This window comes from Mobula birostris, chromosome 7 (assembly GCF_030028105.1).
Source record: "Mobula birostris isolate sMobBir1 chromosome 7, sMobBir1.hap1, whole genome shotgun sequence".
In the NCBI taxonomy this organism is placed as follows: Eukaryota; Metazoa; Chordata; class Chondrichthyes; order Myliobatiformes; family Myliobatidae; genus Mobula; species Mobula birostris.
The window spans coordinates 67,874,090-67,895,459 of record NC_092376.1 but is presented as its reverse complement, the minus strand read 5'-3'; the positions used below and the strand labels follow the sequence as shown (position 1 = coordinate 67,895,459).

Genomic DNA, 21,370 nt, shown 5'->3' with positions numbered 1-21,370 from the left:
TGGCATTTTGATATCGGTCGGCTTTAGGTGAGAATGTCATCTATTCTCAATCCATGTTCTAAGTTCCTCAAGTTTACATTCTGAGTTTCTCAAATCCATGCTCCAAACTTCTCTATGTTCAAGCCTTCTTCTGGGTCTCAAGGTCATCGAAGTTCTCTAGGTTCTCAAGGTCATCCAGGTTTCTGATGGATTTCCAGGTTTCTCAGGTTTATTCAATGTTTCCATTCTCTCAAGGCCCCCAGCTGTCTCAAGTTTTCAGGTCTCCTTGGGCCATCAGGTGCTGGCAACAGTGAGGAGGGTACTATAATGAGCTCTTCAGGCCTGTGTGGGGAGCGCTAGAAATGGTTCATTGTTGTTTAACATCAGTCATTAATCATTTAGATTTGCTCGTTTTTCTTGAGTGACTCTCTCTTTGTAATGCAGGCTCTGGTGCTTTCTGTTTAAACTTGTTTACTTTGATAGGCTTGGGGATTCCATGTTACTTGTATTATTTACGTGGAACCTGACTAGCGTTAATCACTGGGTGTGAGTTTTGAGTGTGTTACATCTTGTGGTGTTGCTCAGCTGAGCCACCGGTGCTCAGTTGGAATTCTTACGAGTTCTCTAATCACCGTCTCTACATTGGTGTCTATCTTTCCTCCACACCTGGTTTCCAACATTGCCAGTGCACATCATGACACCCAGCAGGTTGAATGTGACTCTTGGTACTTGAAGGATTGCCTTAAGGAATTGATCATATTGTTGTCAGCATCTTTCAGGCACAAATAGAAATACAATTAATTCCTGAAGATTGAATTTGCCGATCTATGCATAGTGGCACAGAGCTAAGACTGAGAGGCCTAGGATAACAAGAAAGTGGCAGCACAGTTGGTGAGAGTGGTGAAGAAAGTGTTTGCATGCTTGCCCACATCAGTCAGGGCAACGAGTACAAGTTTTGGACACAATTGTTACAACTGTACAGGATGTTGGTGAGACCACACGAAGTATCTAGTGCACTTCTGGTTGTCTAGCTAAAGGAAAGGCATCTTTAATCTAGAAAAGAGTGCAAAAAAGATTCACAAGGATGTTACCAGGACCAGAGGGTTGGAATTATAAAGAGAGACTGGATAGGCAGAAGCATTTTATCCCCAGAAACACAGAAGACTGAGGGGTAGCCTCATAGAGGTATACGTAACCCTGAGGGCATAGATAAGGTGAATGGACACAGTTTCTTTACCAGGGTAAGGGAGTCCAAAACTAGAGAGCACAGATTCAAGGTGAGAGTGAGAAAATTTTAAGGGGAACTGAGGGTCCTTTTTCTGGTGCAGAGGGTGGTGGCTATGTAGAATGAGTTGTCATTAAAATGGTAGCAGTGGGTACAATTACAATGCTTAAAATTGAGACAGGTAGATGGATAGGAAAGGTTTAGAGAGAGAAACAAACAAAGGCAAATGGAACTAACTCAAGTAGGCCACTTGGGTGGGCATGGTCAAGTTGGGCCAGAGGGGCTTTTTGCAGGCCCTAGTGCTCTGTGACTCAGAGTCAGAAAGCTACAGCTGGCAGCACTTGGCTATGGTACAAAATTCAAATGTGTATGAGAAGATGATGGTCTCACTGAACTGGTTGAGAAGCGCTGAAGGCAGAAATATTAGCAGAGTGCCATTCCTTCAAACCTGCACTGTTCTTCTTATGCTCTAATAATATCACTGTATTGTCCCACCCGTTGGTCCTGCTGTCGGATTAAAAGTCCCCTGCATTAGGTCGTCTAGTGAAAAGAAACTTTATAAAGTCTTTGAAGGAAAACTACTCAACTGCAACACCGGCCAGAGAGCTGCGTTTCTACCACATTCTCGGCATAGTTGCACGTCTGAGTGATGATGACGGGTCTGTCCACGGCGTCCGAGCGAGTGGTGAGATTGTGCGTGTTCAGACGTTAGCAGTGCAGCCCTCGCTGTAAATCCTACACGAGAGTCTCCGTGGTTCTGAGTCGCGGTAGCTGGTTTCGCTTCAAGGATAGTGTACCACGGGTTATGACCCTGCAGCTTCGAAAATGCAGAAAAGCCAGACTGAGCACCTCTATAAAATTTTAGTCATCGGCGACCTGGGGGTAGGAAAGACGAGTATCATAAAACGTTACGTGCATCAAAACTTTTCCCAACATTATCGAGCTACAATAGGCGTGGATTTCGCTCTCAAAGTTATCCACTGGGACTCGGATACTGTGGTCCGGCTGCAGTTATGGGATATCGCCGGTAAGGTGTTCCTACGCACTACAAATTTTCATGTTGAAAAGTAGAACATGAAGTTTGGTAATGAATTACAATATATTGTGTTGCTCAAGGCTGGCTGGACAGGCTTTTCTTCTGAATTTTATCAGATTCGGATAAAGTGAAATTATGCAATTTAATAGTTCGGATAATCGTTTTATTTACATTTATAGACAGAGATTTAGGCACTGCCGTTTTATAAACTAATAATCATTGCATTTCGGTCAGTAAGTGTTTAGTTACAAGTTATTTTATGGCATAATTGCTTGAAAATTAACTTGTTGAAATCTTCGACTCAAAGAGGGACAGTGTCTGGGAATACTGTAATAGCGGGACACAACGGGAGTAATAATTTCACACTGGAGTTTGGACTAAACCATAGTGTGAGTATCTGAACACGCCACTATATCGATTACAGGCAAGTAATGTTTCTGCAAGCCCGAATTTAGGAATTATGTCATTTTATCATTCGGATTTATTTGGTCTGCTGTATGGAAGACATGAAAACTATGCAAATGCTGGAAGCACAAAGCAACACGCACAAAGTGCTGGAGGAACTCAGCAAGTCAGGCAGCATCTATGGAAATGAACAAACAATTGACGTTTAGGGACGAATGGGCAGGGAATTACGGAGGAAGTGATCCTTGCAGAAAAACGGAGGGGTTAGTGGGGGGGGATAGTTAGAGGTACGTTAGGTGGTAGGATCCCTTTGGAAATGGCGGAAGATGCGGAGCCTCATGGGGTGGTGTAGGGACAAAAGGAACCCCATCACTGTTAAGGCCTCTGGAATATGTTCGGGAAATGGAGGAGATACGGGTGAGAGCAGCATCAATGGTGGAGGAAAGGAAACCCCGTTCTTTGAAGGAGAACATCTCTGATTCGTGGAAAGGAAACTTATTCCTAGGAACAGCTGTGATGCAGATGAAGGAACTGAGGAAAGGGGATAGCAATTTTACAGGAGATGGTGGGAAAACGTATAGTTAGGATAGCCGTGCGAATCGGTAAGTTTATGAACGATGTTGGTCGACAGTTTTTCTCCAGTGATGGAGACAGAGAGATCAGAAAGGTGAGGGGAGGGAGAGGTGTCAGAAAAGGACCAAGTGAATTTAAGGGCAGGTGGAAGTTGGAGGCAATATTGATTGAATTGACAAGCTCAGCATAGGCGCATGAAGCCGCACCAAAGCAGTTGTCAATGTAGCGGAGGAAGAGTGGCGGGGGGATTACCGGGGAAGGCTTGGAACATGCACTGTTCTAGTAGCTAATGAAAAGATATGCATAGCTGAGGCCTATGCGGGTGCCCATGGCTATCCCTCGGGTCTGAAGAAAGTGGGAGGAGCGGAAGAAATTGCTGAGGGTGAGAATCAGTTCTGCCACACGGGGGAGGAGGGTGGTGGAGGGGAACTGGTTGCTGCTTTTATAGAAAATTCCACTAACCATGTGACATGGGCTTCTCCACTATTCTTTCGTGTCATGTTCTGTTAAGTAACTAACTCTCATTTTGAGAATTTATTATCTCTTGGTTATCTAGCTGAAAGGATATAATTATCCTGCTGCCCAGGAATGTTATTTACAAACCATGTTTTGCAGCATCATATGATCCATTTCTGGAATCTGATGTTCATAATTATTCCAGTTGTGCCATTTACAAATCAAATTGCAAGCAATCAGAGGAAAATATAATTTCTTTCTCAAATTCCCCAGAATGTCAAGCGGTAATTTACTTCACTCTGTGGTGTGAAAGGAGGCGCATATTATCCTTTTAGACATTGCAAATCTAAGCCTGTACCTAGTTGTGTCTGTCTCCTGGGGTTGAACCTTGGCGATATGAAAAGATTTTGGAGGCTCTATTGCATGTACAAAAGGTTCTTAAGATATGTGCAATATTTTATTTGTTGATGAAGTGCTCATCTTCACCAGTTATTGTGGTCAGTGGTGATCTAACACATGGCTAATCCCTCCTGACATGGGTACCATACAGAGCAGAGCAGTAGCCAGGCAGACTTCTTTCCATGAAGGTAAAATGGGAGCTGCATAATAAAGACAAAATACTCAAGTTCAGTTGACCTTGATATGGAATCAGGTGGAGCATGAAGTTTCCCCCACAGCAAACCCCTCACCTTCCGATCACCCCACCCCACAGTCCTAGTGTAGCATGTCCATTGCTCCAGCTATTCTGTGCCTGTTATATAACCTATGTTTATCTTCACTTTGTCCAAGACCTTCAAAGAGATCAACTAAAGTTGCTTGATCCATAGGAAGCCAGTGAACTGTGTCAGGAAACTCGATATTCATCTCAGTACTCCAAGTTGAAGCTTATCCTTTGATCTATATGTTCTGCCATCATTGCTTTGGTTTATATTGGATGTTGTTATTTATAATCACAAATTAGTCATGTTCAATTTTAATTCCATTACCGGTTTTAAGGATTTTGTACATCTGGACATTGCAGTCACTCTGATCCTTTACCTGTTTCAAAATCTTCTGATGTACATGCATCTCTGGAGAGAGATAATTTCACATTTTTTGTGTTCAATTCTATCTGCTAATCTTCATTCCTTTTCATCAATCTCTTTGTCATTCTGAAGCCCAGTATTCTGAGCACCCTGCTACAACTCAGTACACGTTATTTATGACAGCGTCAGTAGCAGTATACTGTTGTATTTTGAACTGTATGTTGTGGCATGGATGAAATCACTGGAGAGACAGAGTCACTGGTAGATACAAAGCAGCTTCTTTATTCGACACAACAAGGTACAGCAGGCATCATATGGACAGTGGCGCTTTCAGTAGAAAGGTCTGCTAGCCCAATGTGGGCTCGATATTTATATGCTAAACATAAAGGGAAATCGCTATTTACAAAGTTATAGACAATGCTTCCTTTTGAAGCTACATACAAACCATCACACTTCTGACTTCATCCTTTCCTTCTGATGCCAACATGTCTCGGCTGGTACTCACAGCCTTTAGGAGTGCAAGTCAAATCCACAATACATTTATTTGTTATTTTATGTGCTAACACAGAGGACAATTAATATTTATAAAGTATGGATAAGGCTGTCTTCGAAACTACCTGTAAACTTCACACTTCCATCCTCAGCGTCACTAGTATTCTGATATTCACAGCTTTTAGGAAATGTATTGTTGTGAACTCAATCCACAGTACTTTGTCAAACAGAAGACTGGTGGCCAGAGTCATTTAAGTGTAAATGAATCATCTACCCAAAAACTCACTCTAACATTGTATTTGCACTTTATGTCAACTTGTATATCTACAGAATACTTTTTTATCTGTTAATATTATTATGTTTATATTACTTTATGTGATGATTGTGTTATATATACTGTGTTTTGAGGAATGTAGTTTTGTTTAGCTATATACATGTGTACGGTTGAATGACAATTAACTTGAACTTGGACTTGTATTTGAGTTCTCCTGTTGACCATCCATCAAGTTTTTAAACAAGAACGTCACTAACAGCCCGTCCTGGTCCAATCATGTAGACACCATGACCAAGAAAGTGCATTAGCATCTCTACTTCCTCAAGAGGCTAAATGAATTTTACATGTCCCTGTGGAACCTCTGCAATTTTTGTAGATGCACCATAGAAAACATCGCAGCTTAGTACGGCAACTGCTCTGCCTGACACTGCAAGAAACTTCCAATAGTTGTGGACGTAGCCCAGCACATCAGAAACCAACCTCCCTTCCATAGATTCTGCCCATACTTCTCACTGCCTTGGTAAAGCAACCAGCAACAGATACAGGAGCCTGAAAGCACATAGAACCAGATTCGAGGACAGCTCCCGTACCACTGTTATATGGCTATTGAACAGCCTCCTAGTATGATGAGATGGACTCTTGACCTCATAATTTACTTTGTTATGGTCTTACAACTTTATGGTTTGGCTGCACAACACTTTCTCTATAACTGTAGCACTTTATTCTGCATTCTGTTATTGCTTTTCCCTTGTACTATCTCAATGTAGTGATGTGATGAAATGATCTGTGTGGATGGCACGTAGAAGAAAATTTTTCTCTGTACCTTGGTACATCTGACAGTGATAAACCAAATGCAAGTTTCCACTTTGCTATGCCTCCCAAACCATCTGCAAATTGTGTAAAAACTTGCCCTGTAAGTCTCTTTAACCTTTCCCTCACTTACTTTCAGGGTGTGATCCCAAGTACTTAACATTTCTACCCTGTCTACACTGGGTAAAAGACTGAATATCTACCCTTTCTATGCCTCTGATAGTTTTATATACTTAAATCAGTTTGCTACCCAGTCTCCAATGCTTGAGAATTCACAATCCAAAAATATGTCCAAACTCTCCATACAGCCAGTGCTCTCCAATCAAAACAATATTATGTTGAACTTCTTTATTCTGCAAAACCTCCATATCATTCATGCAATGTGGTGACCAGAACTGTAGAGAGTTTTCCAAACATGGCCAAACTAAAGTTTTATACATTTACAACATAACTTCTCCACTTTTATACACAATATCCTGACTAATGACGACAGGCAGGCCATATTCCTTCTTTGCCACCCTGTATTCTTGTCCTGCACATTTAAGGGAGTTATGGACTAGCACCCAAGGGTCCCACTGTATGTCAATATTCCTAAGGGTCCTATCACAAACAAGAGAAAATCTGCCAACGCTGGAAATCCAAGTAACATACATAAAATACTGGAGGAACTCAACAGGCCAGGCAGCATCTATGGAAAAGAGTTTACAGTTGACATTTCAGGATGAGAACCAGACCTGCTGAGTTCCTCCACCATTTTGTGTGTGTTCCTAAGGGTCCAAACATTTACTGCATATTTTCCTCTTGTATCTGACCTCCAACAGTGCAAAACCTCACAGTTGTCTGGACTAAACTCCATCTGTCATTTCTTTGCCCACACTTCCAACTAGGTGTTTCTTGCTGGATCCTTTGACAACTTTCCTCACTATACATAATACTGACAATTTTTGTGTCAACTTGTTACTAGCATTTAGCATAGATTCCATTCTTGAACCATGATATAATTCTTTTCTGTTTATTACAATTATATACGACTATATAATCAAAACTCCCTGACTCAATCCACTTTTTCCTCATCACTTCTCTTCTTTGATACCCAAAAATATTATGTACTCTTAGCCACATCATGTCATATTGTCATAATCTTATCTTGCAGTATGCACTTGAATCTCACCTCTCTTATTAATTTGATTATAGACACCCACATACGCACAGTTTAATAACCCCTTTCTCAACATTTTTATGAGCTTTAATATTTTTAGGATATTTTCAACTTTCCTGCTGTTAATATTTCATTTTACTCTGTTTTCATTGCTACTTTTCATCTGCTACTTTCTGGATCTATCTACATTATCAAACTGGTTTAAACTTTGCCCACAAATGATGATAAAAATATTGACCCCATAGGTGCAATTCAGCCATCTCTAATTGCTGCTCGTTCTCCAACAATCTAAGTGCCCCCTCCCAACATCTAAGGAAATACTACCTAAACAACTTCCAAATAGATATTTCACTATTGTGGTAACTTTAGTCACTTGTCAGAGGTACTTCATTTTAAAATTACAAAAATTATAAAATATTGATGAATTTATCTCTAATATTAATCATTTTTCATTAATATTTATTCTCTACTACTACACACATCCAATAGGAGATTGACTCCTTAAGGAGTAATATTGGCAGCAAGTTGAAGGATGAGTTTTGAATAATATATTTCTTAAAAGCCATTGAATTGTTTCCTTATTCAAGTTTGTTTAATTCAAGATGCAGAGGATTTGTACTCTGTACCCAATGTTCTTAGGTGTGAATGACCTTAAGAAAAAGTAGAGTCATGTTGCACATTAGGAAGTCATTGAAGTCAAAATCTTGGTCAGATGTTTGACCATAGTGAATTGCCACTGGTGTGTAAGTGAGTAATGGAATCCGGAGGGGTGGGGTGGGGTTGGGGAATTGACGGGAATGTGGAGAAAATAAAATGGGATTTGTGCAGGATTAGTGTAAATGGAAACTTGAAGATGGGCGTGGCTTCAGTGGAACAATGTGCCTGTTTCTGTGAATTCTCTTAAAATTGTAGGGAGGAATTAAAGTGACACGAGTGCATAACCTTTAGTCTGTCAGGTATTTGGGTAAACAGCAAGAACTGGTTAATTATAGCAGGATTGTTGTGTATTTAATGTTTCAGTAATACTTGAGTAATTTTGTATATACAGTCCCTTTTAAAAGTATTCAGCACTTAGCACTTTGTTCACAAAAATGAGTATTAAATTTGACCAATTTAACTAAAAATAATTACTTTTGAATCACATACTCCTTTTTTTCAGAGTACAGCCCAAAATGCAGGAAAAAGTGTAAAGCATGAAAAACTAAAAATTCAAAAACCAAGATGTCAGCAGTTCAAAAATATTCATCCCCCTTTGCTGAGTACTCAGTTGAACAACCTCTGACAGCTATTACAGCCAGCAATCTTTTTGGATAAATCTCTATTAGAATTGCATGATGGGATGGAGCAATTTTCCTCCTTGCAAAATTGCTCAAGCTGTGCCAGGTTAGTTGAGGAGTGGCAGTGGACAGCAATCTTGAGGTCTTGCCAGAGATGCTCAATCTGCTTAAGGTCAGGACTCTGAATGGGCCACTCAAGGACATCAGTTTTCTTCATTTGAAGCCAATCCATGGTTGCTCTGGCAGTGTGTTTTGGGTCATTGTCCTGCTGAAAGACAAACTTCTTCACCAGTTTAAGCTTTTTGGCAGAGCCTAATAGGTTCTTATCCAGGATCACTCTGTAATTACCAGCATACATCTTCCCATCAATCCTGACCAGATTTCCACTCCCTGCTGCTGAAAAGCATCCCCATAGCAAGATGCTCTCTCTCCATACCTTACAGTAGGGATGCTGTTACCTGGCTAATGTGCAGAATTAGATTTATGCCATACATACCACCTAGTGTTGAGGTCATAAAGTTCTACTTTAGTGTCATATGACCACAAGATCTTCTTCCACATCTTCACAGTATATTCTAAGTGACACTTTGCTAAGTCTTTACAGGAAAGGCTATTTTTTTTAGCCAGGGCTTCCTCCTTGCCACTCTTCCAGAAATACCCTTTTTGTACAGAGCTTTAGATATTGTGGAGCTATGAACTTCATCTCCAGTTGCAGCCAATGACTTCTGCAGCTCACCCAGAATAACAGTTGGCATCATAGTAGCCTCTCTTACAAGGACCATTCTTCACCTTAACTAAGTTTAGAGGGGTGGTTTGACCTAGGCGGTGTGACTGTGGTTTCATATTTTTTCCGTGTTTTAATGATGGACTGCACTGAGCTCCAAGATATGTTCAGTGCCTCTGAGATGGTCTTGTACCTTTCCCCATATTTGTGCTTCTCTATTATTATTTCCCTGACCTGTCTTGAATGCTTTTTTGCCTTCATTTTGATTTGGTGTGTTAAAAATCTACCAACAGAATGGACCTTACAGAGAGAGGGGTTATTCTTGTGAATTCATTGAAAATAGGTGATCATCCAAATTTTCTACATCAACAAACTGGGTGAGTTGGTAAGGTAATATACAGTTTTGCACCTGAGGAAAGTTAGCATAGTAATTACAAAGGGGATGAACACTTCTCCAGCCTCTCAATTTTGGTTTTTAATTTTTAGTAAATTGTTGACAAGACTTGGAATTTTTCTTTTGATTTGACATGATGCACAATGTTTTGTAGATTAGCACAAAAAATCTGACTTCAATATATTTTAAATTTAAAAAAAGAGACAGTAAAATGTGAAAATAGTTGTGGGGGCTGAAAATTTTTTCAAGGCATTGTGTATTGTTAGATTAAGCATTCTTGTTTGTTTAAATTTATTATGAGTTATATGTATAAGTACCTGAATTGAATACATCATCACCACGTGCAAAGATGGTCAACTTAAATAAATGGAAGAATTCATGGTTCATGAAGAGTGAGTGTCAGGTGATAATAATCATTAAAAAAACTGGTGACATTGGAAAGATTGGCACGTTTGATCATTCAACTGGTAACTGGTTCATGTATACTGAGCAAATTGAACAATATTTTGAAGCAAATGAAATAGCCAATAACAAATGAGCACCAATGTTGCTGAGTGCGTTGGGTTTAAAGGAATACCATTTGCTTCAAAGTTTAACTGCTCCAATGAAACCATCTGAAGTGAGCTTTGCTGATATTGTCAAAGTAATGCAGGAACATTTAGGAATTAAAGCTGCAGATATTCAACTAAGAAATGGAGAAAAGGTAACATTTGTGACAGTGAAATACAACAACCAGTAAATTTGTTGAACTTGTACGTGGTAAAAATATGAGGACCAGTGTTGTTGGGATGTGAGTGGCTGAAACAACTAAAACTTGATCGAAGATCCATCCACTATTTGCATGCCACATCCCTTACAATAAAGTCAACTGAAAGCAAATTAAGAAAGATACTACTCGATGATGCCACCACTGTTTCCAAGCTGAACACCATGAACTGTTGCCCATCAGAGGGCAAACAGGTGTTGGTGCAAACTTCTGTGCCTCAGGTTTGAACGTGTATTGCGAAGGACCACGCTCCTGAAAGGAATTGTGAATGCGCATAAGCAGCAGTCCAACTACAACAGATTTGTAGGCAATTTACCTGAAAAAAGCTTCTGATATGTTAATCAGACAGTTACTTGCAAAATGTGGCTTGGTATTAAGCTGGAAGAGAATTCAAGGAGCTTCAGGAAAGTTGCAAACATTGGGCTTTTATGAGTATAAAAACTCAGAATCTGCTTTGCTTTCATATGCTTATTGCATGAACTTCAAGTGGGAAACAATAGCTATTCGTAAAAGTGGATGCAAAGACCGAAGCCTAGTCTAACGAATGGAAAGCCAAAAAGGAAAGAGTCAATGAAGATATGAAAACAGAGGATTTGTCAGATGACGTTGTGGATGAGGAAACCAAGAGAAGAGGTCAGATCATAAAGGGAGCAATAGAAGGATTAATAATAGAATGCTCCAGTGAACTAAATGCACCTTCCCAAGATCAAGATGCACAAGCTAGAAGAAGAAAAAAGGTAGCTACCACTGTTACAAGGTTGGTAAATAAATGGGACAAGTAAAATAAATTAAATACATTTAATATTTTTTCCAGACACTGTAATGTTGAATCAGGTTCAGGAGTCTGGTGAGTGAGACAAAAAATACTGAGTGCAAATAAGTATATTAATCATTTATTTACAAATAGTAAAAGTTCAACCACATATTCATGTTGCCCAAGTTATAAACACTACAAAGCTGAATATTCAACAAACATACGTATTTGAAAGTGCATGCACAGCATACCTTCTGAATTGTCATGTGCCCTGCTTGCCTTAAACAAAGGGAGAGAGAGAAAGAACCTCCCGCACGTTCTCTCTATATACCCATGCTATTTGAAACTGGATGCCGGGTAGCTAACCAATGGGAAAAGCAACTGCGGTTTCTAAACTAACCAATCATGATGGAAGCGACTATTGACAGTCAGGATAAACCACGCCTCCACAGGACAGAAACTGAAATGCCAAATATTCCAGGATACTTTCATAAGTGTTAGGCAAAATGGAAATGGATGTGGAGATTGTCTTGATATTAAAGAATGGAATTGCGGTAGAGAGGACAGATCTTAGCTAGAAGATCAAGAAATACAATCAGATCGTTTGGAACAGAGAAACAGCAGAGTTTGTTAAGCTTCCGTAGGTGAGGAAGCAACCATGGAGTGAGAAACAGTTTTTTCCCTGCAGACCACACCAGCTGACTTCCGTGTTTTCATTTCATATTCCTGGCATTTACAGTTTTATTTCATTTTCAGTTATGGGCCCTCAAACACATTGAGGCCCTCCGTTGGTCCAGGTTGACGATGGATGTTCCATCCCAGCTGGTTATGTAATACACAAGCTGGGGAAATACGGTATGGAGAGCAAACTGCTGCTCATGTAGCAGGCTTCCCCCTCCACCAAGCTGATGAATCCGAAGGAACGGCAGAGACTGATAGCGTCGTTTGAGTTGCAGTCCGTGCTGAATTCTAACAAAGGACATTTTAGAGACTCCCACTCTGGGTTTACTCCCGAAGCTTTCCCCATGAGTAGTATAGTGGCAAAACAGTGGAGGTTTGAGCTCTTCTCCAAGATAAGCTGCCAACCATGGTGGATGAGCGCCATCCTCCTGAAGCGACTGGTTTTAAGGCAGCAGTAACCTGCGTTTGCTCCTTCTCTTGTCAGGAGAAATGGTTCCACTGGGCTTAGTAGCTAAGCCACATGTGAATGCCAGGAACTGGGTTGACAGAAGCTATTTGGGATGTATGCCATCGGGGGCATTTAATAGGTAGTGGGAGCTTGTTCCCACTGCCACCCCTGGCAAAAACAATCTTAAGGAACTTCTATAATGGTGATATAGGACAGAGTATAACTCATGAAATCAAAGCAGAATGTTACAAAAATATTACAATCGTCGTGGTGGACTTTAATCTACCTATACATAGGCTGTACTCACCAAGTTAGCAAAAAGTACTTCAGAGCATAAATTGACAGAACGTATAAGTGATGGTTTGCAAGATCAGTGTGAGAGCAGATTATTTTAGATTCAATATTGTGTAATGTGAACAAAGTCATTGATGATCTGCTAGATTTGAAGATTTTAAAATGCAATGTTCGTAATATGATGGATGTTTGAATAAGGCCAATCTGAGACCAGAGTTTCAAATCTGAAGAAAACAAACTATGAAGGCAAGAGGCATGAGCTGTTGGGTCAACTAGGAAACTACTTTAAAGGATTTGAGAGTTTACAAGTTATGGATAACTTTTAAATAAATCTCTTTATGGCAGACAAGCTGAAAATATGACCATTTAGAGCTTCTTCAGATCTTAACAACAGCACTACATCAAATCATAATGTTACTGAAACAGTTGTTGGCCTATGGATTAGGAACATTTGAGAAACAAACAAAGGAAGTCCAAGGCATTGTTAAGATAGGACATGGCAGAATGAGTACGTAGGCTGGTGAGAAACTTAAAAAACTGATATGTGTCCCTCAGACTGAGGAGGGAGAAAATACACTGGGAAACTATGAAATAGCAGAGAATTGTGACCAGCCTCATAGAAGGGAAAAAAAGAGAAAACCCTTAGGAAATACAGAGTATAGTGTGAGAATAAAGGTCGAGAGTAAATGAGGAGTTTGAAGAAATTAGCAAGGCAGAAAATAAACAAATAATGGAGAAATTCATGAGAGTGAAAGGCAGTAAATTTCCAGGACCTAATTTCTCACATCCTTGGCTTTGAAGGAGGTAATTACAGAGCTGAAGGATGCACTAATTGTCATCTTCCAAAGTTCTACAAAATTTGACAGCTTACATTATGTGAAAGCATTTTCTCTGATGTCAGATGCATCTGATTTTAATTAAATGTAAGTAAAAAAACACTTTTTTAAATGAAGATTAACATCTCAGATTGTGATCAGGTAGTGTAAATGTAATTGATTGGATCAATTGAACATTTCATTTCAATATTGGTAAGTGGCTCACGGCTTGGAATGCCTGGATTGATGTACCTAAACTTTCAGTCAAGAGTGTGTTTGTCTTGGGCAGGGGTAGAGCCAGGATGCAGTAAGTATACTTCACTAGACCGTGGTGCAGAATCCTATCTGCTTAACCACTTGCTAAATTCACATGTATAGTAAATAATATAAAAAAACAATTGACATTGTTATCAATGACCAGCTAATGAGTTCATTGTCCATCCCTTTCCTTGGAATCTCCTGTAATTGCCAGCCCTAAAGCCATCCTTAGAAACAGAGCTCTTCACAGAGATCGTGAAGAGATGTGTGGTGTGCAGAGCCCTGAGGATATATGTTGTAAGCTGCACAGCATTACAAAGTACATGCTGCATTCTTTGTTCATAAAAAAAATCTTACTTAATTTTCAGTCAGCTGGTACATCCACGAGTTCAGAATTTCCAACAGTGATCACTCTTGTCTAATTTTCTGTCCTTGAGATGTAATAATGTTAAAAGTTTTTGTGTGGTTTTTTGACTTTTTTTTTATATTTACTGACTTTTAATGATCTTGATAGCATTCAAGGTTAGAAACAAAGGGATTATTGATCAGCATGTGATTGAGCTGCTCAGCTGATAAAACTACTGTCCAATCATGCAGCCCTAGGAGAATGTGAGGAGCAGCTAAGAAAACAATATATCCATTTATTATTTAGAAATTGAGTAAATCGTGATCAACCATAAAAGCCTTTATTCAAATGGGTCATTGAGAATGAATGTTAGCAAAATATTGAAGTTCATTTGTGCCTTTGGTCATGAAAGTTTGAAGTTGCATCTCTACAGAAAAAATGAACAATATAGGGTCAGTGGCTTAGAAATGTGTTACTCTCTCCATTTTGCTAATGCTAGCCATTCCAAACACCCATTTCTTTAGTTTACCTGCTTTATCCTCATGATCCTACTTTTTGGGCTTTAAAACAAACATCCATTTCACTTAAAATTCATAGTAAAACTTGCTTCTGCCACTCATTTGAACTTTCTGGGCAGGGATAGGGTTAGCAAAGAAGGACACATTTAATAATTAAGAAAATCTCAGCATTATGGTCTGTATTCATGGACAATTAAGTCAGCTCCACTTTAAGTTTCGCAGAACCAGGTCTTACTTGTTTTCCGAAGGCTTGCTTATGTGTGAATATATTTGAGACCTATGCAAGTCAGTTTGGTTGAAATGGTATCAAAGTGGCACACATTCTTTATGCATGTGCATCATGTCTGTGCATATGGGTATCATAGAACTTTGGGTGAAGAACTAACATGGTGAACTCTGCACCCCATGCATTAAGATAAATGTAATGGGCATTAAGGTAACAAAACAAAGCAAAAAACACTTGCAACATGCTGTTGAATTTCTAGGCCTTTCAGTTTTTCCACTGAAAAATTAATAACCTCACATGACCTCTGTTGTGTCTGTGCACAACTACATATCAATTAAACAAAAGCACACACACAGGAGATGGCTTTAACTGATATATTCACAATGCAGCGAGAAAGAGAGAGAGAGAGAAACAGAGAGAAAACAATGCACATACATAGACAACAGCACATGTGTAGACAATAGATCAGTATGTAATTCTAGGGGGGCATTGCTCTGAAAGAAGTAGGTCCATATGTTACTCTTCCTCCCACTTTAGATTAATGCAACATAAAACTGTACATGTTCAAAGCATTCAGTTTCCCTTTCATAAACCCATATTCCAATAAACATGCTTTCACAATAACAGTCCATAACTTAACTTCACAGTTCTAAAGGTTCAGTGTTTTGGGTGGCACTCTGTTTCTTACAGGATAGCAGCTCTGGACCTGTGGAGTTGCATCAGGTTTGGCAGGTGTCTTCTCAATGATAATGTTTTCGTCACATCTCTGGACCTGTGGAGTGGCATCAGATTTGATAGGTGTCTAAGACAACATTTTCAGTTTCTGGTGTCATGTTGTTGTCAGTGACATCACTGAGAGGTAAATCTGGCAACTGTAATGTGTCCAACTTGTTGCATGCAATCCACTCAGGTGTGTTCTTTTGGTTGAGCATCCAGTATCTGCTCCACATGTTGTCTCCATGTCTGACCTCCAACATCCACTGTGTACATCAGAGGTCCCGTTCTTGTAACTATCTTACCAGATGTTTACTTGTCTTCTCAGTAATCACGTGCTAGGACTTCCTGTCCTATCTCAGAGCTCCTTGCTGCTTCACTTGACAACTGGCTGAACTGTTTATTCTGCACTTCCCTCCATAGATCTGGTTTCTGGAGGTCTATGTGAGATCTCAGGTTCCTGCTCATGAACAGCAATGCAGGTGTTTGATTTATCATTGCATGAACAGAGATCCAATGCACAAAAAGGAAGTTGTCCACCTTGTGCTGTAGAGAAATGTCCTCCTTGTCCATTGCTTTAATGAACTTCTTGAAGGTTTGGATAAACCTTTCTGTTAACCTATTCATTGCTGGGTGGTGAGAAGCTGACCTGAAATGTCTGATGCCATTTTTCTTCATGAACAGCTGGAGTTCTTCTCATGTGTATTGTGGTCCATGGTCACTCACAATTTATTCTGGTAAGCCATTTCTGGCAAAGATAGTCCTCAGAGCAGTGACAGTCTTTGCTGAGGTGGTTGACTTTATTAGTATTACCTCTGGCCACTTCAAATGAGCATTCACAGCAATCAGAAATATGGAGTCCATGGATGACCCAGCAAAGTCAATATGTACTCTTTGCCATGGTGACAACAACCATTCTCACAGGTCTAACAGTGTTTGTGGGGTGCATTTTGAACTTTTTGGCATTCCAAATATCTTTTGGCCAAATCTTCATTCATCTTCTGATTGGCATTAAGCAGCTGTGACAGCGTCTGGTTAGTGCTACCATTTGGGCTGCCGTTGCCTGTTGATGGCACAGTGACAGCTTTGATTGAATGCCAGTCTAGTTGGATGTTTCTCAACCATTAATATCCAAAAAGTGCTGGCCCTCCACTTTTCAATAGGTAAAGCTCTAACTGCTGTGTTTGGCCTCCACACGTCACATTTACCTTCAGTTTGCCTTTGGGAGATACTTTTTCACCTGTGAAGGTCTTCTCTAATGGTATCTTAGGAAGCAGTCTGTTGTAGCCAGCCTCTGGGATTATGGGCAAAGTTGATCCTGTAACCAGCTCCATTTTTGGTTTTACACCAGAGAAGTCTATTCTGATCCATATTATATTGTGATCTGCTTCAGTAATACTATGCAATTCTAGTTCACCTTTTTTAGACTCTACATTGTGATTCTGTTTTATACTTGATCACTTTATGCATTTGCTTAGTTTTGTGTTTGAGACTTTTTATTCGGTTGTGCATTTTGTCTGACTTGCACATTGTCTCTATGCGACCTTGTCTGTGACACTTTCTGCAGACTTTTTCTTTGAATCATGGGAGGATTTACCAAATTGATAACATTTTTGGCTTTTTGCACCATTCAGGGACATTTTGTGTATTTCATGTTGTAACTTTCTTTTCTGTAGTCCCGCTGCATGCTTTGCTGCAGTCTGTAATGATATTGCAATGGTCAATGTCGTTTCTAAGGTTAGGTATCTTTCTGCCAGTAGTCTCGTTTGAGTGCTTTGACTGTGCATGCCATATATAAGCCTGTCCCTTGATGCATCAGAGAATCCATCTCTAGAGTCACAGTACAAGGAAAATTTGCGCAGTTCTACTTATATTCAGAAATGCTTTCATCTTTTGACTGGATCCTTTTGTAAAACCTAAATCTCCCAGCTATTACCAGCAGTTTAGAGGTCAAGTGATTTTGTAAAATTGTAACAATTTCTTTGAGTGCCTTGCTTGCTGGCCTTGCAGGGGTTACTTGGTTGCATCCAACATTGTGTGTTCTTGGGCGCATTAAGTTAAGAACCATAGGGGCTTTCTTTTGCTCCTACATTTTGTTCTCATTTCAATACTGTTCCATCTTCTCGATATACGACTCCCAGACTTCATTAGCACTATCAAGTTTGTTAACTTTCCTGACTGAAGCCATTGCCATGTTATTTTCACTTTAAATTTAGTGCGTCTTTCACTTTTACACGCCTTTGTTAGTGCCCGTGACTTTCTCATGCTGTTTAACTCTCACTGTTTCGTCTGTAGTTGTCGCTGCAGTTGGTGATACCTTCTGATATTCAGGTGCATACTCGTCACCAATTTGTTGTGTCTGTGCACAACTACATATCAATTAAATAAAATCATGCATGGGAGATGGCTTTAACTGGTGTATTAACATTGCAGTGAGAGGGAGAGAGAGAGAACAATGCGCATGTGTAGACAGCTGCACATTTGCAGACAACAGGTCAATATGTAGAGCTAAGGCAGGGGGTGGCGGGGTCATGGCTCTAAAATAAATATATCCATTACAACCTCCTGCAAGCTGCAGCATTGGTTGCCTCAACCATGGCCCCAGCCACCTTTAGGCTGAGACCTTTCTCACTGCTGCTGGATCCTACTGCTCCACTTCTTCCACCTTTAACCCTCCATGCACCCTCCATGGGTAAGTTATCCTCTGCCTATTGTCCCCTCTACCCTCATCTCCCCTCCATTCCTCTGAGTCCCCATCTTCCTCTCACCCCACTTTCCCTGAAACCCTAAACTGCCTCTCTTCTCTGACCCCCTCCAATCGTCTACCCTCTCCTGATCCGAGCTCCAAACCCAGCCCTGTGTTCATCTTCCCCACTCTTGTTCCTCAGCAAGGGCCTTACTTTTGCTCTGTGCACCCACACCTCAATGAGTTCTATGTCTGTAATGACACCAAGCTCTTCATCCTTCACCTCCATCTCCGAATCTATGTCTTTGACAAAGATTCCGCACCCCCACTGATGACCCCTTCTCCCCTCTTCAACCCTCTTCCTGTTGGACACCCTGCTATGATCTTCTGCCCACTCTGGATCTTTGCACCTCTAATTGCTGATGAGACAGCAACCATCTCAACCTCAGCACTTCTCTCACCTCTTGTAACTTCACCTCCTCAGAATGCACTGCCCTGCACTCTCTCTGCACCAATCTCAACCTCACCATCAAATCCACCTACAAGGGTGATGCTGTTGCAGCCTGCCAGACTTACCCCTACCTTGCTGCTGCTCTCAGATGCTCCTCTTACTTAGCCTTTGCATGAGGCCCCACTGAGGAGCACCATTGTCTACTGCATGATCACCAACCTCATTTACACTGGAGATCTCCTATCTACTGCCACCATCCTCATAGTTCCTTTACCCCACACTGCTTGTTTCTACCTCCTGCCTAAGATTCACAAAACCTGATTGTCCAGGAAGGCCCATTGTTTCTGCCTGCCCCTGCCTGACTGAACTTGTGTTAATATACGATAGCTAAACCCCATTTTTTCCCCCTTGTTTCAGTCCTTTCCTACCTACATTAGTGATATGTCACACACTCTCAATCACTTCAATAGCTTACTGCTTCCTTGCCCAGATTGCCTTATTTTCACCATGGATGTCCAGTCCCTATACACTTTCATCCCCCATTAGACAGAACCAGCTCCCCTCCACCACCACCCTGCTCCATCTGGCAGAACTGGTTCTTATCCTCAACAAATTCTCTTTCAGCTCTTTGCACTTTCTCCAAACCAAAGGTGTAGCCATGGGCAGCTGCATGGGCTCCATCTATACCTGCCTTTTCGTTGGCTACGTGCAACAGTCTAGGTTTCGAGCCTACACTGGTACATTTCCCATCTCCTTCTGAGCTACACTGAGCTTGCCAATTTCATCAATTTTATCTCCAGCTTCCACTCTGCCCTCAAATTTACTTTGTCCATCTCTGACATTTCTCTCCCCTTTCTCTGTCTCTCGGTCATTGTTTCTGGGGACGGACTATCAACTGACATCTTTTACAGACCTACCGACTCTCACTGCTATCATGACAGTAGAGGAAGCCATGAACAGACATATCAGAATGGGAATGGGAAGTTGAATTAAAATGAGTTTTTTGCCGAAACATTCAGTCTTTTGTCTAGTCTCCAACCTGATGGCTCGGATATCGATTTCTTTAACTTTCAGTAATTTCGACCCCTCTCTCTTTTTCCATACCCAGTCTGGTTATCCTCTCACCTCTTCTTTTCTCCTCACCTGCTTATCACCTCCATTTGGTTCCACTCCTCCTTCCTTTTCTTCTGTGTTCCATTATTGTCCCCTATTACATTACTTCTTCAGCCCTTTCCATCTTCCACCTATCCCCTCCCAGTTTCTCATTTCACCCACCCACCTTCTTCCTCACTTGGTCTTACCTATCATGTACAACTTGTATTCCTTCCCCCACACCCCCCCCAAACAACTTATTCTCTCTTTCGCACATTCTTTTCCAATCCTGATGAAGGAATTCAGCCTGAAACATCGACTGTTTATTCCCCTCCATTGATGCTGTCTGACCTGCTGAGTTTCTCTGGCATTTTGTGAGTGTTGCTCAAGATTTGGTGAGCTAGAAACATATGAAAGTCACAGCTCTGTGCTCAATATGTAGAACATGTTTCTGATATTACTGAAGTCTGGAGGAAGGGTGGTGAGGGTGTGCAGAGAAAAGCAATATGATATATATGTAAATAGTAAGACTGCTGTTAGTAGTTGGCCAGAGGTGTAGGAGAGTCAGTGAGTATAGTGCAGCACAAACAGTCGAACCTTGTAAGATCCTTGAAGGGACACTTTATCCCAGAGATTTTGCATGTTACATGTTGTAGTTGTAGCTAGGCAGAGAGTCACAACTTCAAGACCCTTTCTGCCTTGTGATTGCATGATTGCTTGTCAAAAGGTTAATGCTTGAAGGGAAGTGGAAGCCGGCCTCCAGCAGGTGATTAGCATTCCCAAATGTTAGGTGGTTTGATGAGAGTTGTGCATTGATAGGCCTGGCAAGGGAGCCTGTGCAGAATGTCAGGGAGCATCGCAGCATCCAGCAGCACCTGTACGGTGAGTTATGTGGAGCACAGAAATGATGGCAACACCATTACTGCATTTGCTTACCTTTGAGTTACTCAGCAGCTGCTGCTCATGCTGAGGATGTGTTATCAGAGAGCCCAGAGGACCGAAGCCTCCTCTGGGTCCTCTGACTGTACTTTCCTTTGAGAAGCTTCAGCAATGTACCAAGGCATTGATAGGGAAAGGGAAATTAGAAAACAAGAGTAGTTGAACGAGAAACAAAAGGATCCCCTGCTTTGTATCAAATTACAAAGTTATCCACTAAGATAGAAAAAGATAAAAACTGCCTACTTCTAAATGGTGAAGGACTGAAAAGTATTTGTACCCAAAGAGACCTTGATGACTTCTTCATTGTAATCTAGTATTAATGTACAGTAGGCAGTTGGAAGGATGAATAATATGTTGGCCTTTAGTGCAAGGAGATTCAAGTGTGGTATTGAAAGATCCAAAATGCTCACAGCTGTTGATAGGGTTGATGCAGGAATTCTCTTCCTTCTGACTTAGACATCTGAAGCAAGAGAGGAATAGTCACAAAATAAAGGGTCAGCTATTCAGCACTGGAATGGGAAAGAGTTTTCTTGCCCAAAGGATAACGACCCTT

General features: G+C 40.8%; 1 protein-coding gene across 1 annotated transcript in view; it reads left to right on the top strand.

Annotated features, from left to right (window-relative positions):
• Positions 1-1,930: 1,930 nt before the first annotated feature.
• LOC140200756 (ras-related protein Rab-38-like) overlaps positions 1,931-21,370 on the top strand; it is a 62,497-nt gene continuing 43,057 nt past the window's right edge. The window contains exon 1 of the mRNA XM_072264354.1: positions 1,931-2,231. Coding sequence (XP_072120455.1) covers positions 2,030-2,231 — 202 coding nt within the window. The 5' untranslated portion in view covers positions 1,931-2,029. The remainder of the gene's footprint in view (positions 2,232-21,370) is intronic.